This window comes from Odontomachus brunneus, unplaced genomic scaffold (genome assembly GCF_010583005.1).
Source record: "Odontomachus brunneus isolate Ranch 3 - 2012 unplaced genomic scaffold, Obru_v1 Obru_scaffold_008, whole genome shotgun sequence".
NCBI classification, from domain to species: domain Eukaryota; kingdom Metazoa; phylum Arthropoda; class Insecta; order Hymenoptera; family Formicidae; genus Odontomachus; species Odontomachus brunneus.
Genome location: NW_022639458.1, coordinates 757,956 through 779,178, shown reverse-complemented (window position 1 = coordinate 779,178; position 21,223 = coordinate 757,956). Strand labels below are relative to the sequence as shown.

The window sequence follows — 21,223 nt, the reverse complement described above, 5'->3', positions numbered from 1 at the left end:
AGTAAAAATGAGGAAATTAATATCGCATAATAGGTTAATGGCGCAAATATCAACAGTCATGCGCCAGTCCGTGTCATGTTGTACAGTTTGAAAAACAGCGTGTCCCGGCGATTTGTCGCGCCGCACTGTCTCCTTGCCATTTCCTTTGCCATCCGATAGCGTCGTCCGTTTGTCCTTCGCCGACGTTTCTTTGTCGACGGAGACTGATGGAATGGGTAGGTACGGAAGATATCGTGACTGAAATTCGTTCTGGAATGTTGACCTCCTCCCAGGCGGGACGTAACCCGGCGACTTGCGTTGAGACACGGAGACGCTGACACTGGCGTCAGTCTGCTTCGACAGACGACCGCTCAATGTTAACGGATTTCCTTCCACCTTCGTACTTATCTGCGTACTTTTACCCTTACTATTATCGTATTCAAATCTTCGCTATTATCTGATCTAAAAACCCACTCATCGTCTCTCTCATGATATCGAGAAATTGGATCTGTATGTATAATTGTTGAACTATTTTTTATAAAAACATGAGTATAATTCGGTTATATCTTGTAATAACAATGTTTTCCCTTCGTTACACCTCCGCATACAATATAGGATCTGTCCGAACAAATATTTGATCGCTCACAAACTTTCATAAAGTGTTTTTCACTTATAATCGTTTATATTTTTATTATTTGCTGCTTCTTATTTCTGATCTCACTATATATATTATTGTGTCACTAAAAAGGGTTATTCCGTTAATAAATGATGATTATAAATATTTTCGCGGTATTTGTAGTAAAACCGAATCTCATCATGTATCCTCCTGTCCTTCACACTTGTTGACGCACAATTTTTGAATTATTATTATTGCAGTTAAAAATCTACTAATTTATTTCATTAGTAGTCTTAACACTCCAGAAACTTATAAATAACTTAGTAAATTATATTTATGAGGAAAATCGACTCATAACTCTGCGATACGTCGTGACCATTTACATTACAAAATAGGTGCACGGAAGGTTAAATGAAATCCCAGTGGGAATCTGGCCGCCGATATCAAATTCTCTTCCTCTCTGATCGAATAAAATAAAAACAATATTTTATTCATCATATAAGAGCTCAACGCGATAATTACGAATAAACGGGAAAGGTCATAACGGTACATTTAAATCCCGCTCGCGGGTCATTATTCATTCCGATAGCGCGATGAGAATTTCGACTCGAATTCGAGTCAGGCGAGTTTTTCGTGCATGCTTTGACTCTGCCGGCGAGGCGCCGCCGCCACGCGTGATAAAACAAGCCGCCACGAGTCAGCGCCGCGCTACTTGCCGACCGTAGCGCCTTCGCCCGTGGCGCGGCCATGTTTGACAGTCTACTTTGTGTGTTTAGTATGCTGTGGTCGGTGTATCGGCGCGCCAAGACGAGACGGTCGGGACGGGACGAGCGGCCGTGAGGGAAGCGAGACGCACAAGTGGGAGAAGTTGTCGGCGCGGTGGGGCGGTCGGTGAAGAGGGCGACAGCAGCGGCGGTGGAAATCGGTGAGCACGCTCGTACGGAGAGACCTCGTGCGTGCCAGTCGCGTTGCCGAGCAAAGCCAAGTCGGAGTTGTCGCGCCGTGGTCAGTCGCGCGCAACAGTTCGTCCCGCGACGAACGTCGGTTATTCGATTCGCGTGAAACGATACTACACGAGTAGCTGCTGGAAGGGGAAGCAGAAGAAGAAGAAGAGGGTAACACGAGCGATGAACGACGTAGATAGAAAGAAACGGTAATAGTAAGAACAGTAACGTTTTCGTCTCGAAGACATTGACGTCGCTCGTCGGCACCGCGTGAGCGAAGTGCCGCTCTCTCTCGCACGCACGTACGTACATACGTGCGTACGTACGTACGTACGTACGACCTCCCTCGCCCTCCGTCGAGAGTTACACATCCGATCTCGGCCCGGTGCGCCGGTCTCTCCCACTATCTCTCCGTTGCGTTGTACCCTTCCCCGCTGCCGTTCTCTGGGATCGCTCGCTCTCTTGTTCTCTCTCTCTCTCTCGCTCCTCGCCAGTGAGAGCACCGCACCGGTGTATAGCTCTCGCGCTCTCTCCATCCGACCGAGCGATTTCAAGAATGTGACAGTGCGCCGCGTCCTCGCGGTCGGTCGGGTGGTTCGCGCGACGAACGAGTTTTCGCAAGCGGTAGTAGCAGCGGAGCGGCCGACGCGGCGGCGATGGGTGCCGAGGATCGGTCACGGTGAAAGAGAAGGAACAGCGTGATAGAAACGGTGATAGAAGAGATAGCAGAGAAGAAGGGAAAGAAGGACAGACGATGCAAGCGGAAAATGTCACTCGGTGATACGCGCGCACGGATGACGGGGAGTAATCAACGGAGCGACGATCGCGAGTCCGAGGTTGTTAGAAGAGTGTCGTCGCGGCGGCGGTGGTGGTGGTGGCGGCGATCTTCGTCGTCGTCGTCGTCGTCGCCGTTGTGGTCGTCGTCATCGTCGCTACGCGGTGCCGGCGCGTTGCCGGCATTGACGACGGCACGAGCGCGGGATCACCGGGAACGGGAGCGACGTTATCGCGTTCTGTCGGGTCCGAGGTCGGGCTACCACTACTACTACTACTACTACACCTACTCCACGGCAACGTTGTCGCCGTCATCGCGCTCATCGTTGTCGTCGCAGCAGCAACAGCAGCAGCAGCAGCAGCAGCTGACGAGAGTCGCGAGTTCCTGAAGGGGATCAGCGGCGCCGCCGCGGGGAGATTTTCGCGGCGCGACGTCGCCGGTGTATATATACACACACGCGTCCACATTGCCTTACGTGCATCACGTATACATACGTCCGTCCATCTGTACGTGTACGTTGTGTGTTGGTGTCGGGTCGCGAGGTTAAGGCACCGCGCGTCGCCCTCGATACCGCGACGGCCGAGGAAAGTAAAGGCCGGGTGTCGTGCGTGCGCCGACCGATTCGTTTCGTGCCTACCCCCGCCCCATCCCCTTCCCCCCCCCTCCGTCTCTCCTCACCCTCGTCTCATCGTACGACTCGTCTTTCTCTCTCCCGTACGTGTAACGGATAAGAAGTGTACGACGACGACGATATACTAGTAGCAGTGCGCGTCCGCCGTCAGTAACCTCGACGGTGACCGTTGCACTGTGTGTACGTGCGTGCGTGCGTGCGTGCGTATGTACGTACGATCGTCCGTCCATTCGCTTCGCTCGCTCGCTCGCTCGCTCGTCGATTCGCGCGCGCGTGGTGTATGCTATACGTCGTCGTCGTCCGCGCTGTGGCCGACGACGTGCGACGACTGGCGTCTGCGAGTCGCCGTCGCCGCAATGCCGACAGTCGTTCGCGCTCACGGACGACGTGCGGATTGTTTGTGTCGACGACAACGAGGATTATTGCGTCGGCTACAATAAAGCGAAACGAACGAGTGGTACGACAATTGTCGCCAGACCGTGCGACGTTAACGGAACCCGAAGATAATTTGGGAAAATACGAACGTGTACTTGCAGAAGTTGGTCGGAGTTTAATACATCACGAGACGCGACACGCTGGCGGGTCTAAGTCGGGACTCGAAAGAAAGAAAGGAAGGAAGAAGACAACTGTCAGCAATTGGTCAGCCGAGAGGCACGTAAATGAGAGTTCAAGGTCTACCGGTAGTGGTGGTGGTGTTGGACCAGAACACGTTCACGCGATCGAGAAACTTACTCGACGAACAGAAAGCGAACGGGATCGACGCACGTTCCTCTTGTTCGTCTCGTCGTCGTCGTCGTCGTTCTCGTTGGAAGTCGGAAATATTCCCGGCTGGGAGACGCGCCGCACACCGCTCCGTAACTACCGCGAGCCGCCGGCTGGGGAGAGCAGGGCAGAGAAAGAGGAAGAAGGAGAGAGGAGAATTCGCGAGGAAACGCGAAACGACGACGGAGCTCTCTGCTGCGTCGCGGTGGACTGTCATACTATTTCGGGACCGTGATCCAAAGTGCGCGCGAGATACGCGCGAGCATAAATAAATATACACGCTTGCGCGACTGTGTGTGTATATATGTGTGTGTGTGTGCGTGGTACGTGCTCCACTGTCTGTGATTCCCCTGTTTTCGCGTGTGCACACGTCCTTGCGGGAGAAAAAAGTGTTTTCGGTTGACAGTGCGTACTTGGTGTTTGTTGAAAAGAAGAAAGAGATCTAGCGGAGAAAGAGAAAGAGGAAGAGGAAGAAGGTGGTCGCGGCGCGGTGGGCTACGGCCCCGAAACATCCGAGAGCATCGACAGGATCGCTCCAACGACCGCGTGCGTGTGTGTGGTCTGGCCCTCCATCCTCACCGCCCCTCCATTCCCTCGTCAGTCCTCCTCCTTCCTTTGTTTTCCTAGGCGGCAACGTTGAAAAGGACTGGCCACCAAATGCACGTACCGCAAATCTTGTTTCATGTTCATGTTCTGGAGCAAACGGACGGTGCTCACTAAACGTCTGCTAAAGGCCAAGGTCCGTGGGGAGCATGAAACCGAGTGTGAAGCTCAAGAGGACTCGTCACGTATTCATCGCACTAGCAACACGAGCGGCGTTGCCGGCGGTTACGATACGAGCAGCAACAACAACAATAACAACAACAACAACAACAACAACAACGCGACGGCGGGTCGAGTGAGCCGGAGGAGCGCGGCGCGAGGAGCAGTAGGAGGAGCAGCGGCGGCGACGGCAGCAGCGTTGTCAACGCACACGGGATACGGCCGCATCACGACGACTACGACTACGACGACGACGACGACGACGACGACCACGTCGTCGAGCAGGCTCCATCAAGGCTGCTGCGGCGGCGATTCAAGCCAAGATGACGACGAGGATCCCAGCCGATTGATGAGGTGCAAGGAGCTCCTCAAAACGCTCAAGGAGAATCAGCTGGAAATGCTGTTGAGCGCCGTCGAGAGCTACGGCGCCGATCTCGGCTCGTGCGTCCTCGTGCCGCGTCAACAACGAACCGACGATCATCACCGCTCGTACGATCAGCAACACGAGCAACAGCAGCAATACGGCGGCAGACCGCATCGCCATCATCCCCGTCATTTCCATAATCAGCGTTATCGTCATTATCGCCACCACCGCTCCCGGCATCATCGCTCATCCTCCATCGAGGACGAGCAGGAGAGCTGCTCCGAGGAGTCCACGTCGCCGATGAGGTCGGCGGACGAGAGGTACTGCGGGAAAACGGCGGGCAGCGGCGTCGTCGTGCCAGTGAGAGGAGGAGGAGGAGGAGGAGGATCGTCGGCGGCTGAGAGCAGCGCACCGAGCGACCCGCACCTGCTCTGCTGCCAGATCTGGCGATGGCCGGATCTCGAGCACTCTTCGGAGCTCAAGAGACTTCCTATCTGTCATTCCGCTAAAGACCCCGTATACATATGCTGCAACCCTTACCACTGGAGCCGGCTTTGCAAACCTGGTGAGTAGAAATCTTCTTAATATATTCTTCGATCGAGAGGTAAGTAGCCGTGAACGAACATCTCGGCTTGCGAATTATGTAACGGCCGCGCTAATATCCTGAACGTTGTACGCCAAAACTCACCGGCGGTCTACCACTCGATCGAATTATCGATAATGCTCGCGGTATTCTCAAGTGGCTAAATACGTAGCGTCATTGTTTTCATTTTATCATGCTCAAAAGAAATTCAACTCTCTAAATTTTGTTTTGCTATCACTTACTAAGATTAAAAATTTCATTTTTAAAATAGAATAAAATCTTTGTTTAGCGGGAGTACTTTTTATTTATTTATTTTATATATTTACATCTTATTTAGAGATTTACGGGAAAACATCTTCTTTTCATACAAATATATACACTAAAGAAAATAACAAAGACAATTTATGATAAGTTGTGACAAGTAATCTACAAGTTCGATGCTTTGGTGCCGTAATGCAAATATAACTTAAAGGTCATTAAGGATATAAAGATCGCATGTATAAAATCGCAAGGCATAACACAAAAAAAGCAGATTTTTATGATTGAATCGTAGCAAACCTGAACTCTTTCATTCGAAAAGCAAACGAAAGGATGAAATCACGCGGAATAACCTCTGACAGATATTAACTAAGGAGAAAAATGGTGGATAATTAAGATTTCCGACAATCAAATTAAAAAGGAATACAATTAAATCATCAGATACATATTTCCAGAACGTAAGACAACAGAGAATGAATATTTCATAAATATAACTTCTCTGTTGGTAGATGTTTGATTCAAAATTCTTTAGTTTTCACCGATGCATTGCTCAGTGATTAAACACGAATTTAAATGTGCCGAAAATACACAAAGAATCGGGGACACGTTGTGTGCAACGGTGCTATTTAACGTTGTCGGACGTGTGTCTAGCCGTTGACACCAGCATAATTTAACGTCGTGTACAGCTGGCATTGTAACGGCAGTAAACCGCAAGTCGAACGCTAATCGTCACCTGCCCGCGCGCGTCTCGCTCAGTGCTAACGAGCCTAAAGACTTGGACCGATGTAAAACGGTAATTTATTACCAATAGACGCGAGGATTAGCCCGGCGTCTTCTACCTTGTTATGTTCGAAATATAGTCAGGCAATATACATTCCCGAAGAGTCCTGAGGTGTGTCGAGTGTCAATACCGACAATCTTCTAGTAACGCGAAAGCCGAGAAGCCGCCAAGCGGCGGAGACATGTGTTATTTGCACAAAAAAAACAAATCTCGCTCCTTGAATTTTAACAGGCACAATTTCACGATATTCGCATCGATTACTCGCACGCGCACGCGTCGAGTATTATTACCTACACAAGGTTCTCATGACATTAACATTAGAGTTTCGTAAAAAACATCGATGGATGCTCATCGATACATTAGTGTTTTTTCATCAATGTAACGTCGTATGATGCATCGATATTTTTCTCTTTACACATAAAGAAAAATGTCCAGTAGTCGACACTCTTGTTGCGGCGTTCGCGTTTTCGGTATTCTTGCGTGAATTTTATCAAATACTAAGGTGTATTAGAATTTATTGGAATATAAATATTACGTCTCGCTCTCTCTGTCATCATCGATATCAAATATTGATGTCATTCTTACCAATATGGGATTCTATACTTTATATGTAGAACAATACAACTCTTAATTGGACTCGGGACGTCACATGCATTCGACGCGCGTTCGATCCCTCTCTTTAGAAGCAACAGGGAGCATACAGTAGCTATAGACTTTCAAATGACACATCGGCACCTTTTCCCATTCTGAATGCGCTTTCAGAACTTTGAATCATGGTCAGGTATAATCCAGGTTCTCAATAGATCACTTGTGGAGAGTCACTTGTTTACAAACTCGGTTGCCTATTGTTTTCTTCATTCTTTTGTCGACTTGAAACTCACTATTATTGAGAAATTCGAAATACAAAGAAACTAGTCCCATTTAACACGGGAACTCATTGACCTAACCATTTGGGACATTTAAACGTTTCTAAATATTATGTATACGAAAGAAAAAAATACTAGTGCTTTCCTTTCTTTCTTTTCTTTTATTTTACGATAGATCACGGAAATTGCACATATGCTGCAAAAAAAATATATATACACGTGTATAAAAACGACTTATCTTGTAAAAAATATATATATAATTTTATTGAATTTTTTAATCAATTTCATTCAACTTTTTAATTAGAACCTCTCACCGGCAATGCCCCTTACACGATTAAAAATTCTTTGAATTTCATATAAAAAATAAAAAATATTTGACTCCAACTAAATGACATTCTCCTAAGCTTCAATGTATTATCCTTATTCATTCAGGTACCAATCCCAGATACTATCGTTTGTCAATTTCGAGAGAAATTCGTATTCATAGAATATCTAGAATTAACTTATCTTTCTAGTTTTGAAACTATCCTCCGAGTTCGATATCTGTCTTGCATTCGACGACGTGACTTCGAATGTAAAAAAGCGTCGCGTCCTATAAAGCGCAAACGAGCGAGCAGGCGCCAGCAAAACGCGCCTTTACGTAACCCCAGTGATCGTTTAACCCGCCATGAGAGGCCCGTCGAACGCGAATTCGATCGCGCGAACCGCCGGCGCGCAGTGTTTTAACGTCCGTCACGCGTATGCGAGGTGTATGAAGTCAAATTGAAGAAAATTGCACCGTTACAATTTATAGCATATTTCGACAAGACTACTTATTTGTTTATTTAAATAGTTTAATATTTAAATAATTTAGTGCTTTAGTCCTTACAATTTCCGGGAAGCCACTGTAGTAGCGCAACGGTTAATTTTATACTTTTTATCAATATACTCTTTAACATATATACGAAAAAATTCGAAAACAGTAAAAGTCGCTCAAAAACTGTTTGGGCTGTAAGAGCTAATAGATTTTAGTTATTTGGTAATTCAGATAGTTTTATTTTTGTTAATATTTGTGAAAGATATCGATTTTTATTTGGGGAGCATAATATAACTGGTAAAAACCTGGTTATTATCTGGTTAAATGACACATGCATGAGATATATTTGAGTGCTCATCAGAATTCACCAGTGAAATCGGGTTTCGAAATTGTGTCGAAGTATTCGGAATTATTTAACGTCGGAAATGATCTGACGCGACAAATTTACGTCTCTTCTTTAATTAATTTTAATTCGACGCGACATATACAAATATTACATTAAAGATCCGAACGTTATACGTGCACGCACACACACTTTTTACAAATATGGAGGAAACTTGATGTGCATAATAAATAGTCGATAACAAGTTTGACCCGTATGAAATTAACGAGCATTAGGCGGCGCCGAATGTACGCCCCAGCCGTACGGATAAATATTTATTTCTCAGATAAGAGATCCATTCTCGTAAGCCTCCTTAATTGAGCCGATAAATAATGCCGGTTAATTACGTCGCACGGACGCGCGCGCTTCGGCGAGGATGTTGGCGATGTTTCTGCGACGGATTATAGAGAGTTCATGTCGCACGTCGGTGTCGCGATAAATCGAACGCGTGCGAGTTCGCAGGCACGACTGGGTGAAGAAGCAAGATTTCGCTGTTGCTGCTGCATGTTTAAACATTTAATGCGATAAAATTATAAAATCGCGGTCGAGCAAAAAGTGAATATCGACATACGTGTCGCGATCGTTCAAGGGATTGAAGACGTTCTTTTTTGTATTTTCTTTTTTTATTTTTTAATCTAATTGCTGCGCAAGAGAAATATGACCTCTCGTGCGACGCTCGTGACGCGACCATTTACGCGAGAGAGCGCCCACCGGCGCCGTCGGAGTCGCCTAATCGTGCGACGACGCGCGATTCGTCACAGTCGAGCGCGCCGTGGTGCGCGATTTATCGATAACACCGAGCGTTATATTGCTGGAAAATCGTATCAGACAGGCGCGACCGAATCCGACACACCTCCGGTGGAGGAAACAAAAATCACGATGCGATTTTGTTCCCTCGGAGATAAAGTCACGGTGGAAATGAGTGCATTTCGTAATTAGCAGCGAGCGACGCGGACGAAATAACGAGAGATACCTCGAATTCCGCGCTGAGGTTTCCACACCTAATAATAGAGCACGCTCGCACCGCGAGTTATTTGCGTGCCGAAAAAGCCGAAGCATTTAGGGAAAGAGCGGCGAGGGAAAGCGAAAGAGATAGATGCTTTATTTATTAAGCGCTCTGGGACATAGTCTTTTTAAGTGCCAACAAAAATACAATTGATGAAAAACCAAATTGATGAGAAACATATTTACAAAATAATATAATACAATGATAAGGAAAAAGTATATATTTATGCATAAATCTATATGACATAGTAATTGCACTGAATCTTGTACGTATATATACCTTTTTATATATTTTATACATATATAGAAAGAAAGAGAGAGAAACATCATTTTTTTTATTAGGCATTGTAAGACTAGATCCTTCCCAGTACAAAGAAAAAGTACTCATAAAAGATGAGAGAGAGAAAGCGCACTGACCATATGAAGCATAGAGACATTCCGACCACATTTAAAAAAAAAGACCGAATTCTGGGGGTTGGAAAAAACTTGGAGAATAAAGCGACGTACGTTAGAAAAATGAAAAAAGAACTAAAGCGAGAGCGGGGTAAGACAACGAGACGGGGAAAGAGATAGGTAACCTGGCGCTTACCAATAGCCGCGCAATCAAAGTTATAGCCACAGAAGGAAATGAATCTAAAAATAAAACGTATATTGGGCGAGTCAGTCGCGGCTGGCGGAAAGACGATGACGCGAGAGTGGGAAGGGTTGGTCGACCGGCAACGGCGGCAACGACGACGACGAGAGGTAAAGAGAGAAAGAACGAGCGACGCGACGGACAGACGAACGAACAAACGGAGAAAGAGCGAAGCGAGCTTCGCGGACGAGCGCGACGGCAAGAGGGAGCGGGTGGCAGACTGAGGACGGGGCGCCGGTCGTCGAGCATGTGCGGTTAGGAAGGGCAGCGGCGCACCAGCGACGACGACGACGACGGTGGCGGCGACGGCGGCGGCGGCGGTGGTGGAGGCGAGGAGATACGCGGCGCAAGCGGGGACGGTCCGTCGCGGCCGTCCGGCGGGACCGTCGCGCGGGGTGGCGAGGTGGGACACGACGACGCGAACAGGGAGAGAGAGAGGGGGCGCAGCCCGGCGCCGCTGCGTGTCATTGCTGGCGCCAGCTAATTGTCGAGGCCAGCCGGCATTAGCCGAGGAGCTGACCGAACTGAGTCGAACCCCACGAAGGAAGGAAGGCAGGCGTGCGAGCACAGGCAAGCAAGCAAGCAAGCAAGCAAGCAGGCAGGCAAGCAAGCAGACAGACACCAGGCACTTGGACTCGTCTCGTATCGGTCGAGAAACAGCACCGACCGCCGAGTCCTACCTCCGCATTGACGAAATGGGTCGTTGCGTTAAAATAGAGCGGCATTTTTCGATCTAGTCCTGCGTCGCACGAACGATCAAAATTTCAAGGAAAGATGAGTTCTTTCAGACAGGCAAGACTGATTGTTGCAACTTTTTATGCTCGCTAATATGGAGTTTACTTCGAACCGAATAGTGGGATTTTATTATTCGCGTATTTTCTTTAATCTTAATATTTTTTAATTTAACTCTACAATGTGTTGTACAATGTTGGATTTGCGAGACCCGAACAAATATTATTCGCAGATTTTGGTTTTATTACACTATTATAGCTATACTATACTATAGCTTTTCTATATTTCTGGAAAACAATATGTCTGGAAATATCGATTTTTAATAAATAAACCGAAAATTAGCTCTATATTCGCCGGGTAAATTGCATTATCGTCATATAGATTTTCCGGAGTAGTTCGCGTAAATACGCCCACTCGTATGACGCTGACCTTCAATCGTTGAAATTTTTGTGATTCACCGAAATTGGGTGCTGCGAAGGCGTCGGGAATCTTGGCCGGTACCAAATGTTATTATATTCTTGGTCTCTGGGACACACGTGTGTTAGTGACTTCGACGGATTGAGAGTAGGTTTCTGGAGAATTTAAGCAACGCTGCGCGATGCGTAGCGAATTCCGTAGCACTTAAATCAGACTTGTTCAAAACAACAAAGGCCTTGAGCACGTGCAAAACGGGCTTTCGTCGTACGACTGTTGATTATTCGCATGTTCGCATTCTCGATGATATCATTTCCGTAACGTATGTAGCTCAAAAATGCGTGCGTGCGAGAGAGAAAGAGAGAAGCATGACTTAACGTCTATCTCGCTGAATGAGTAAATTCTTTAAAAAATACCCGACAGCACAAGTGCGCGCGCGTTTGAGAAATCGTCATATACTTGATACACATTTTATTTCATCGATTTGACCAGAGATCCACGGATATTTTAGTATATTCCACACAGAGAAAAATATCATTATGTTGCTAAGAAAAGTTATTACTCAATTTACTTTCCTTCTTTTGAATAATAGTTATCTTCAACAAAAGAAAGAATATTTTCTTAATAATAGTCTTACAATATACTCATCACAAACAGTGCGATCAAGAGTAGTCCAGATTCATAATCAAAAAGTTTTGAGGTCATTTTGAGCTTAAAATAAAGGTTATGATGCGTGGGTTATAAATATGCAAGTGCCAATGTAGTTGAATCTCAAATTCCAGAGATATGTCCCATTGAAAATTCCACTTCCACGAGATGGCGCCAGTGCTCTCCGTGTTGAATCGCAGCCGCGATAATTGCGCTTACTACACCACAATTACATTTCGACTTGTCACTTATAACAGTATTGTCAATCAGTATTTGGTTATACATTTTTTTCACAATATCGAGACCTTAGACTCTAAATCTTAGATTTGGGGTACTTTGTACGTCTCGAGATTAACATCTCATGGAAGTGGAATTTTCAATAGGCTATATCTCTGAATCTTCGAAAAGTCCGACTACTTTGGCACTTACACATTTGTCTCTATACACTAACCTATACACTATAAACTTCATTTTAAACCCAAAATCATGAACTATTGGTCACAGATCAGTAGTCTAACTTAGGTATTTGACCGCACTCTGAGAAAAGCATATTGTCATGTACTCAAAAGAAGAAGCTTATTCTCTTTACAAGAATATTATAAAATTTTATCGAAGAAAAAGTTGGTTCGACTCCATGTAGTAAGCAAATCAAATTTTTGCTTTAAGATTCTTGATTGGAATGCTAGACTTACTAAAATTCAGAATGTCTCTTGAATAAATTTGATGCTCTTTTGATAGATGATGAGCTCTTTTGATAGATTTGCAGATACATACAAATTCTTATAAAATACTTGAAACAAGTAACATTTGAATGCAGCGTGTACTTTTTTTGTGTGCACGATAGCACGCGCTGTGCGAAGCGCGCGCGGTTATTTAGCGTCCGCGTCGCTCAAAATAGCGCGCATATTCGTATCGCGTCGTATTCGATGCAACAAAGAGCGAGCGAGCGTCCGTCCGTCCCACATAACCGATAGACGAGTAATCGCGGTGGCGGCATTCTCGCCTATTTTTTCCCCCTGCCGTCTCGATTTACACGCTACGTCGGCTCAGATACCGGACGACCGACCATTGTTAGCGATCATCGATAGCGTACGCTAATTTCGTATCGGATCGCAGCACGAGCGCGCGTTTTATCGCCACGTAAATCGCTCCCGCGGTGGCGCCTTGTTTTCGTAACGCGACGCAAAGTCGCCGTCTTTATCTGTTTTTACATTCGGTGGCGTTCGAACACTACCGAGGCGGCCGTTAATAATTCACGCCGGCGAATCGATTATCATCGGCCGGCGGCAGCGGCGACGACGGCGGTGGAGGTGGAGCTGGCGGTGATGTCGTCGTCGTCGTCGTTGTCGTCGTCGTCGTCGTTACGCAAACCGTCGCGCAGGTTTTTATCACCGTCACGTTCCAGAGCGTAATGTACGCGACTTTCTCCGCCCCTCTTCCGCCGCGACGCGTGCATTCATTCATGTCCGAAAGTCCACGAGGAAGCGATTTCCACGTGTCTGCACTTTTTTTTTCTCTTTTATGTACGAACTGTAGTTGACAGACATCACGAATGATGTATCGCGATATGTATGCCGTACATCGAATATTTCACGAATTCTTAAGGCTATATCATAGGACTAGCTATTGGAAATCGCGAATCAAAGATTGTGACTAGGTCAATCGGAACAAAGCGATCCACGATCGAAATCAGCTGATTCCTCGAATTCTAATATCTAATCCGTAATCCTCTATTCTCAATATCTGCTCCGATACGGGCTTTACGCTTTGCGATCGCCACGATTCGTCGCGACTTACGAGGCGCTCCCTTGTGAGTTTTACAAAATCCCCTTCGGATCTTCGTTTATTGATCGCCGCGACGTCACACGTGCGCGACGTTCCCGTGCTTTGAAATCGATACGTGACGCCGGGTGGGATGAGTAGGTTAATAAGTACATTAACATTTATCGTTCGTGACTGACAATCGCGTAAACAGGCGTAGGAATGGTTCGCTTATAGAGCCGCGTCTCTCCCGGAGGAGGTGAAAGAGGTGGAAGAGGTGGCGGAGACACTCTCGGCGCGGTCGGATTATTACGTAACGGCACGGGAGCGCCGCGTTTATTATAAGTGCCTTAATTAGAGGCTAAAATATCGCCGTTTAACTCGCGCGCATCTTGTTATTCAAATCGTGCCAACTTTGGCTCAAAGTTCGAGGTGCGTCGATGAGTGACACGCCGCGCGCCGCCGGCTTTTATTAAAGCTCGGCGACGCCGGCGGCAGCCGGTCGGCTCTTCTCCGCGACTCTGGAGGGATCAAGAGAAGAACGAGAGAGAGAGCGAGAGAAGATCCCACGTGTGTGTAGGCGCGTCAAGCGGCCATTACGCGTCGACGCGACGCGACGCCACGCTCTGCGTCGCGTCGCCGTCGTGCTCGTTATCGTCTAGGAATTTCGGCACGATTTCTCCCGTGGGCTGACTACATGGTATCACGCTACTCGATAAATATGTATTTCGAAATGGATTTTCTTTACTTTTCGGGTTCGTCTCGAAGATAATCTTTTACCGACTATTCTTCTGTATATTTTGTGACAATTGCTATCATCTGTGGGAAGAAGAGCGGCGGATAAAAGTAAAGAGAATTTTTCTTCCTAAATAACGAGATATTATGATAAGATCACACAAGAGAAGGGTCTTAGTTTTTTTTTTATTTCAAGATACACGTTAAAAGAGAATACTCCCAAAAGCTATATATATAATTTTATCCCTTAACAGATAAAACAGACTTCTTTGCACAGCTTCAAGGGAATTCTTCTAAAACGGAAAGGAAAATATTCTTAATATAATATTATTTTACTTTATTAGACGTTTTTTCTTTAGTTTTCTCTTAAAATAGTTTTTGCTTAGAATATTAGGTTACAATGATTCTCGCTTATAAGACAGGATTACAGAGAATTGGATTACTGGACAGCACTTGCAACTCTAAGACCCAAAGTTTTTAGAATATTTAGAATATTTCTCTTTTGGTTCTCTTGAGGCATAATATAAGAAAATTTGGGTAAAATTCTGTATTCTTGAGTAATATAATCAAAACAATTTTAGAATGCTTCTTTGTGGTTCTTGGAGAGAATTATTTATCGACCATAGTTGAGTTAACAGATAATCATATTTTTAAACAATGTGTCGATTTCAATTATATTTTTTAGTAGAATTAATTGTTGAAATAATGTTATTATTACACATACATGTTATTTAATACCTAAATTGTAACATTAATAATTTATAATCAAGCACTTGGTATTGTCTTTACATGTATATTTCTGAGCAAAATTAATTTTTGAAACATTCATATTCGCGAAGAAGTATTGTTCGGCAAAATGGAGTGCCTGGATAAAGGCTAATTGAGTGGCAAGCTCTTTTTGGTCGCGCCGGCGAGTTACTCGAGGATGCAATTACCTGTACGTACGTATCTCGGCCATGCGCTGCGAGCGACGGCGACGGCGTTCCGTTTTCTTAGGTACGGAGCGTCGGGTTACCTTGACGTTTGAGATATTCGCGCCTCGGTTTGTCCTCTATACTTTCAGGGCGATACGTAAAAGGACGAAAAACGGCATACCGGTTTCGCCGCTGCGCCAATAATAGAACTCCTCGCCACTTTTGGACCTGGACTTCTCTCTAACGGGCGCCCGCGTCGTCGTGTGTCGCGCGATACTTCGCGTCGCTCTGTCCGCGCGTCGTATGCCATTAATTCGATGTAATCGAAAGCCACGGGGCCTTGAGTCCGTTTCTCAATGCCCTCCTCCGCGGTCGATACCGAGCAAGTTCGGCTGAAAGTGACGGAAACGGTAGTATATGGGCGACGTAGATACGTTATATAAATCATTTAACGACATCCATCCTCTCCTCCTCTGACAATTGACTAGATTTAACTGCAGATTACAGATAAAAATATCAAAATAGAGATAAAATCGTTTGCGTTCACTAAACACGCGCATGCACGAAGTAAGATCGAAAGTACAACTTATGTTTAACTTTATATTGATTATATTGCTCGAATATTTTTGACATAATAATACATATAACTGTCACGTTTGCTTGCAGAGTCGCCACCACCCCCGTACTGCCTTATCACCGACAGACTGAGACATGAAGGTGAGTGTCTTCTCGTCTTTCGTACCGTAATCAGAAATGCGACGTATGAATGTATACATGTGTGTTGTGTGCACGCGGACGCGTGTTGTCTTCGTGCAACCATGCCGGCGATAACTCATGTTTATTGCTTGCAAACGTTTACCGTACAAGCAGCGAGGTTCGTCTTTCCTAGCGCGTGTTGTGTCTCACGACCTAGCCCAAAGCAAGGTTAGGGATAATCCGGGACGAGAATGCGTGACACCGTTTCTATCTCGCGGATTTTCGCACCGGTAAAATTTCCGTTTAATAAGTCATATAGACAGATATAATATCTTAATATCTCTCGTGTAAGACAATTTTCGTAACAAGAAAGTGACTTCGAATTCTCGTTTGCTAGGTGGAAAAATCGTCATATTTAATTTTTTCGTTATTATTTTTACCTAATATATTGTCATGTTTCTCTTTCGATTTGAAAAGCGATATTTATTTGACACGATTGCTGATGAGTTATATTAGCATGCCACTCGCTGATGGACATTTGCGTCGCGCGCGTCGATAAAGCTCGATAAATAAGATCGCAGGTGTTGATACGTTTTCCCTTGTGTATCCAGAGCATGATATTGCGACATCGTCCAATAAAACGGACAAACGGAAGAATACACGGACTATCGTAAGAATACACGGTGTATTCTAGTAGCGTGGTTCTCAAAAGTTCTCCGGAACTTCAGCAACTAAAATTGACAAGCAAATATCCTTATATATTAAATTGTAAGAGCAGACTTTAGAATTTCAAAATATAAGGTTTGACTAAAATACATAGAGCGAAGCGAAAGTAGCTAATAGATACAATAGATATGAGCATAAGAAATTCAGAGTGCGACAATTATCACAAACCGAGATAAATATCTTGCGAGAAGATCAATGATTTGGCCAATAAGACGATGCCAATAAAATCGGGATTAACAAAATCAAAATAACTGTATAAAAGCAGAACAGATTAGGACTGAGAAACTCTCACTTGCGCCCTCGTAATTAGAATCACATTTTAGTAATAAAATTAAATTTTATAGCCTTTCATTCCCGGATTCTTTAAAGGCTATATGAAAAGTCGAGCAAGTAAAGTAATTGAAAAGAAAATTAAACTAACGTGCACTTGCTCGCGGTTCCTCATGATCGCAACTACATGCTGTTGTAAGCCGATCCTGTTGATCGCGATGTGCCGATAAGTTTCATGGTATCGCTGTTTCAGTGGTTGATCAATGTATCCGTCAGCCAATATCGATACACCGAGTTGGAGACTGATCGATCTTGCGCGCATCATGATGTTGCGAAAAGTATATCGTTATTCAAAATGGGACGTAAATTATTATTATTATTATCAAAGTTTTATTTACCCAGCGTTTCGAGACAAATATTCTAAAACATAAATCCCGACAATTGGAAGATCCTAATAGTCTTGAATGAAGACACTCCCAGAGTAATGGAAACACAATACCAGACTTTAGACTTTACCAGTTTGAAAAATTGTATAATTATTAAACAAAAAAGAATGTACATACGATTTTTTAAGTCTATAACTATATTTGTACTTCTAATATTGTTTTGCATTGTTACTTTTAATGTTGTTTTAGATTATACAAAATTGTGAAGTATGACATGCATTAATTCCAAAATCAATATCACGAAACGATATTATTAGATAATTGACAGAAACTTTCGTCTCGCTCTCAATTGACTCTAAGAATTAAAATTTAACGTAGAAAATAAAAGAACTAAAATTTAACGTGGAAAATAAAAGAACTGCTCAAAATGAATAATACTACAAAAGAAAGCAAGGAATGAAATAAGTTTTCTTATTAGCAACTTTAATCCATTACAATATTTATAAAAATGTATGGTGAGAATGCATTTTATGATAGCTCCATAAATAAACTGAATTTTCACAAATAAATACATCATGTTCTTGCTCAAATGCTATAAATTTTTTAATAGCGTATTCTCAGGAGGTCAAAATATCTACAAAAAACTCTGTTTCTTTTATTTATACGCTTTTAGGTAAAAATCAGCCCTTTTCTAACACCCCCTTTTTAATTAGTTGCCTTTCCAAGGTAAAAGATATCATATTTTTATTCACTATGTTTATCCGTTTATATAAAAAAATTCTTATTAAAAATTATTCAAATATTACAAAACATCTTAAATTGCAAGATTACTTATGTTTTATGATATTTAGTACATATTTTTCAATTAACAACTTAGATGACGGTTAAAGTCTTTTGCACTCTCAAAATTCGACGTGTCACCAAATTCGATGGCACGAATATCGCGAAGCACGTGCATCGCAAAATCAAGGGCCCAATAAACATAAGGAACCGCTTCGTAACTCGCAGAAAGACACCAGGGAGAGATGTTCGCAGCGATATTTTCTGCCGAGACTACGTCCACCTCTCGCTTCCTCCTCTCCCGTCGCGCGCTCTCCTCGTCTCTGGTTTTGACTGCCGCCTCCTGCGTTTCTCCCTTTTCTCTCTCTCCATCCGCGCTCGATCCTAAACTGGTTCTCTCGGAATCGACGCGAGCGAACGAGCGAGCGAGCGAGCGGATCGGCTCTCCGGTCATCGATAGATTCGCCACCGCCGCCGCCTTTCGTTCGCGTCCGTCGAGAAATCCCACCGTGGCGGTGTCGGTTCTCTCTCATGAGAGAGCTGGTTGCGCAATTACGCGAGTGTAACCACTTGACGCGTGTCCTCTCCCGATTCCTTCCATTCATCGGTGCCTTCTTCCGAAATACCGTTGCGTAAAATCGAATGAAGCAAACGTCACGTCGCGGTAGTTGTCAGGGTTGTCATCGCGATTGTACTCTTATATTAAACAGCACTACAGATATCGACTACTAGACGATAGTGTCGAAGATAGAGCGTCCATGCTGCGAAGACATTGCGCGCGGTATATTGTATTTTTTTCCTTCTTTTTCTGCCTATTCCATCCTCGACGTTTGTTACTTTTGAAAAATAGTCGATAGCGTAAGCGTCTCCGTCCGGTCGGCGTTACCGCTGGCGCGTTTGTGTGCCAAGCATAATATGACGAAATAATAGCGCCTGCAGCTAGGAGAACCGCGCGTTCGTTCGCCGACGTTGTGTGTGTATGTGTGTGCATGCGTATGTGTGCGCGCGCGCGCGCGCGCTGTCTATAGATTACGGTCGGACGCACTTACACATGCAGAACGGCGGAGAAATACTGCTGGGCGCCCGCGCGCGGTGTGTACCGCCCCGAGGTCAATACCTCCTGTCGATAGAGAGGACCGTGCGTACCGCGCCGCGGCTCTCCGCGCATTTATATAAAGAGGATCCAGCCGCGAAGGTCCGGCGTTCTTGAAGGTATTATTAAATCCGCAGGGCGCGTTATAAATACGGGTCCGACCGCCTACGTCGTCGCCTCGATCGAGGTTGGCGCACTTGTGCCTAAACGGTTGCGACCGAATGTGTCTCGCTCGACTGCCCTTCTGATCTCAAAAATACGCGAATTCGAAATTTACAAGGCATTCCCTCTCTCTCTTCTCGAAGCTGTTCGATCAATTTTCTATTTTTATCTCCATTTTTTTCTTATTAGTAAATATTAAATTGGCAGAAATAGCGCCAATCGGTATCGTCACGTTACAGATGTGATCAGATGTTCTCGAGTATTAGGATCGAGAAAAACCGCGCCTTGAAGCTCCTGGCTATTCGCCGCGACCATTTTGATCTATGATGTCAGAAGCGAGAAAACACGTTTAAAATTCCTGTGAAGTAGAAGGATATATTCACAGAATGACACTTGCAATGAATCAAGCAGATCTGTAAAAATAATTCGAATATTTTTCTTTTACGCCAATAAATAACCGAATTTAATGTGACAAAATTATAGGTTAGAAAAGATTATATGTTACGTTAAAATCTTACGATTATTTACTGATTGCTAGAAGGAAAAAGTTCAGATTATTTTACACATCTGCTCGATTGATTACAAGTATTATTTTATGGATATATATTTTTATTTCTCGCAGGAATTTTGACATTTTTTTTCTTTTGACGTATGCATCATACTCCATGATGCAGTCACCTATCCTTTTTATTGATCAAGGTTTGGGTCTACGCTTGGTTGACTTCAACGATCATACAGGAATCAGTGATGCCAACTAACTCTGACAATATGGTTGTATACTAGAGTGAGAAACGAAATGTTTAAAACAATCATTTTTTTAATCTAATAATATGATTTAATTTAACCAAATAAAATATAACCAAATAATATATTATTTGATTGAAAATTAAGTTATATTTTCTTTTTTATAATAGTAGTTTTTCCATCAAACAATAAGTTTTAATTTAAAAAAAGAAATAATGCTTGATATAAAATTATATTATTTGAGACTAACAATCCAAGTAGATAGGAATACTAAATACCAAAAAATCGTTTTCTCTGTGTAACCAGTAACCTTAACGCTACTGTTCGCTAAACATGAATGTTTAACTGCTCGATAACCACTATTTCGCACATGTGCGATGCGATACGATGACCTAGAGCATCGGGAAACGCGCAGCCAAGTGGCTCGTTCTTCCCGGTGTGGGAGGAAAACGGAGCGATTCTCGGGAGCAAAGTGACTCGCCGTAAATCTGTCTTTCGGGCATTTACGCGAATTTACGCCCGGTCGTGGAAACTGGGCCACCGTCGACGCCCCGCGTGCTGTGGCGCGACGACGACGACGGATAAAAGTCCGTGCCACTTGTTGCTGTTTGCGCGTTCCTACCGCGAAACAGAGATTCAGCCGAATCGGTGACTGTACGGAAAGCATTCCGAGGAAGAGATTCCCCGGAAACTTGCGCTCAGCTACCGTGAAACGAGGGGGTGGTTGATGGTGGTTTACCAAATAGGAAAAATGCGATAGCACTATAAGTTGACCTATCACCTTCGTGTTTTTCCAGGAAGCGCTTCCGAGTAATTTCACTTTTTCTGACCTCTCTTTCTCTCTTTTTCTCTCTTGTCATTTATTTATAATCCTACATATTTTTACTTTCAGTTAGATATTGAATAGATAAGAGCCTTATCTATTGGATGTTCTAAGAAAAATACTCTTGTGTGCGCAAAGACTATATATATATATATATATATATATATATATATATATATATATATATATATATATATATAT

The 21,223-nt window shown here is 44.2% G+C and overlaps 1 protein-coding gene across 1 annotated transcript in view; it reads left to right on the top strand.

Annotated features, from left to right (window-relative positions):
- The first annotated feature begins 1,529 nt into the window (after nucleotides 1-1,529).
- LOC116854148 (mothers against decapentaplegic homolog 6) overlaps nucleotides 1,530-21,223 on the top strand; it is a 68,820-nt gene continuing 49,126 nt past the window's right edge. Inside the window, exons 1-3 of the mRNA XM_032835779.1 lie at nucleotides 1,530-1,748; nucleotides 3,482-5,398; nucleotides 16,009-16,059. Coding sequence (XP_032691670.1) covers nucleotides 4,390-5,398; nucleotides 16,009-16,059 — 1,060 coding nt within the window. The 5' untranslated portion in view covers nucleotides 1,530-1,748; nucleotides 3,482-4,389. The remainder of the gene's footprint in view (nucleotides 1,749-3,481; nucleotides 5,399-16,008; nucleotides 16,060-21,223) is intronic.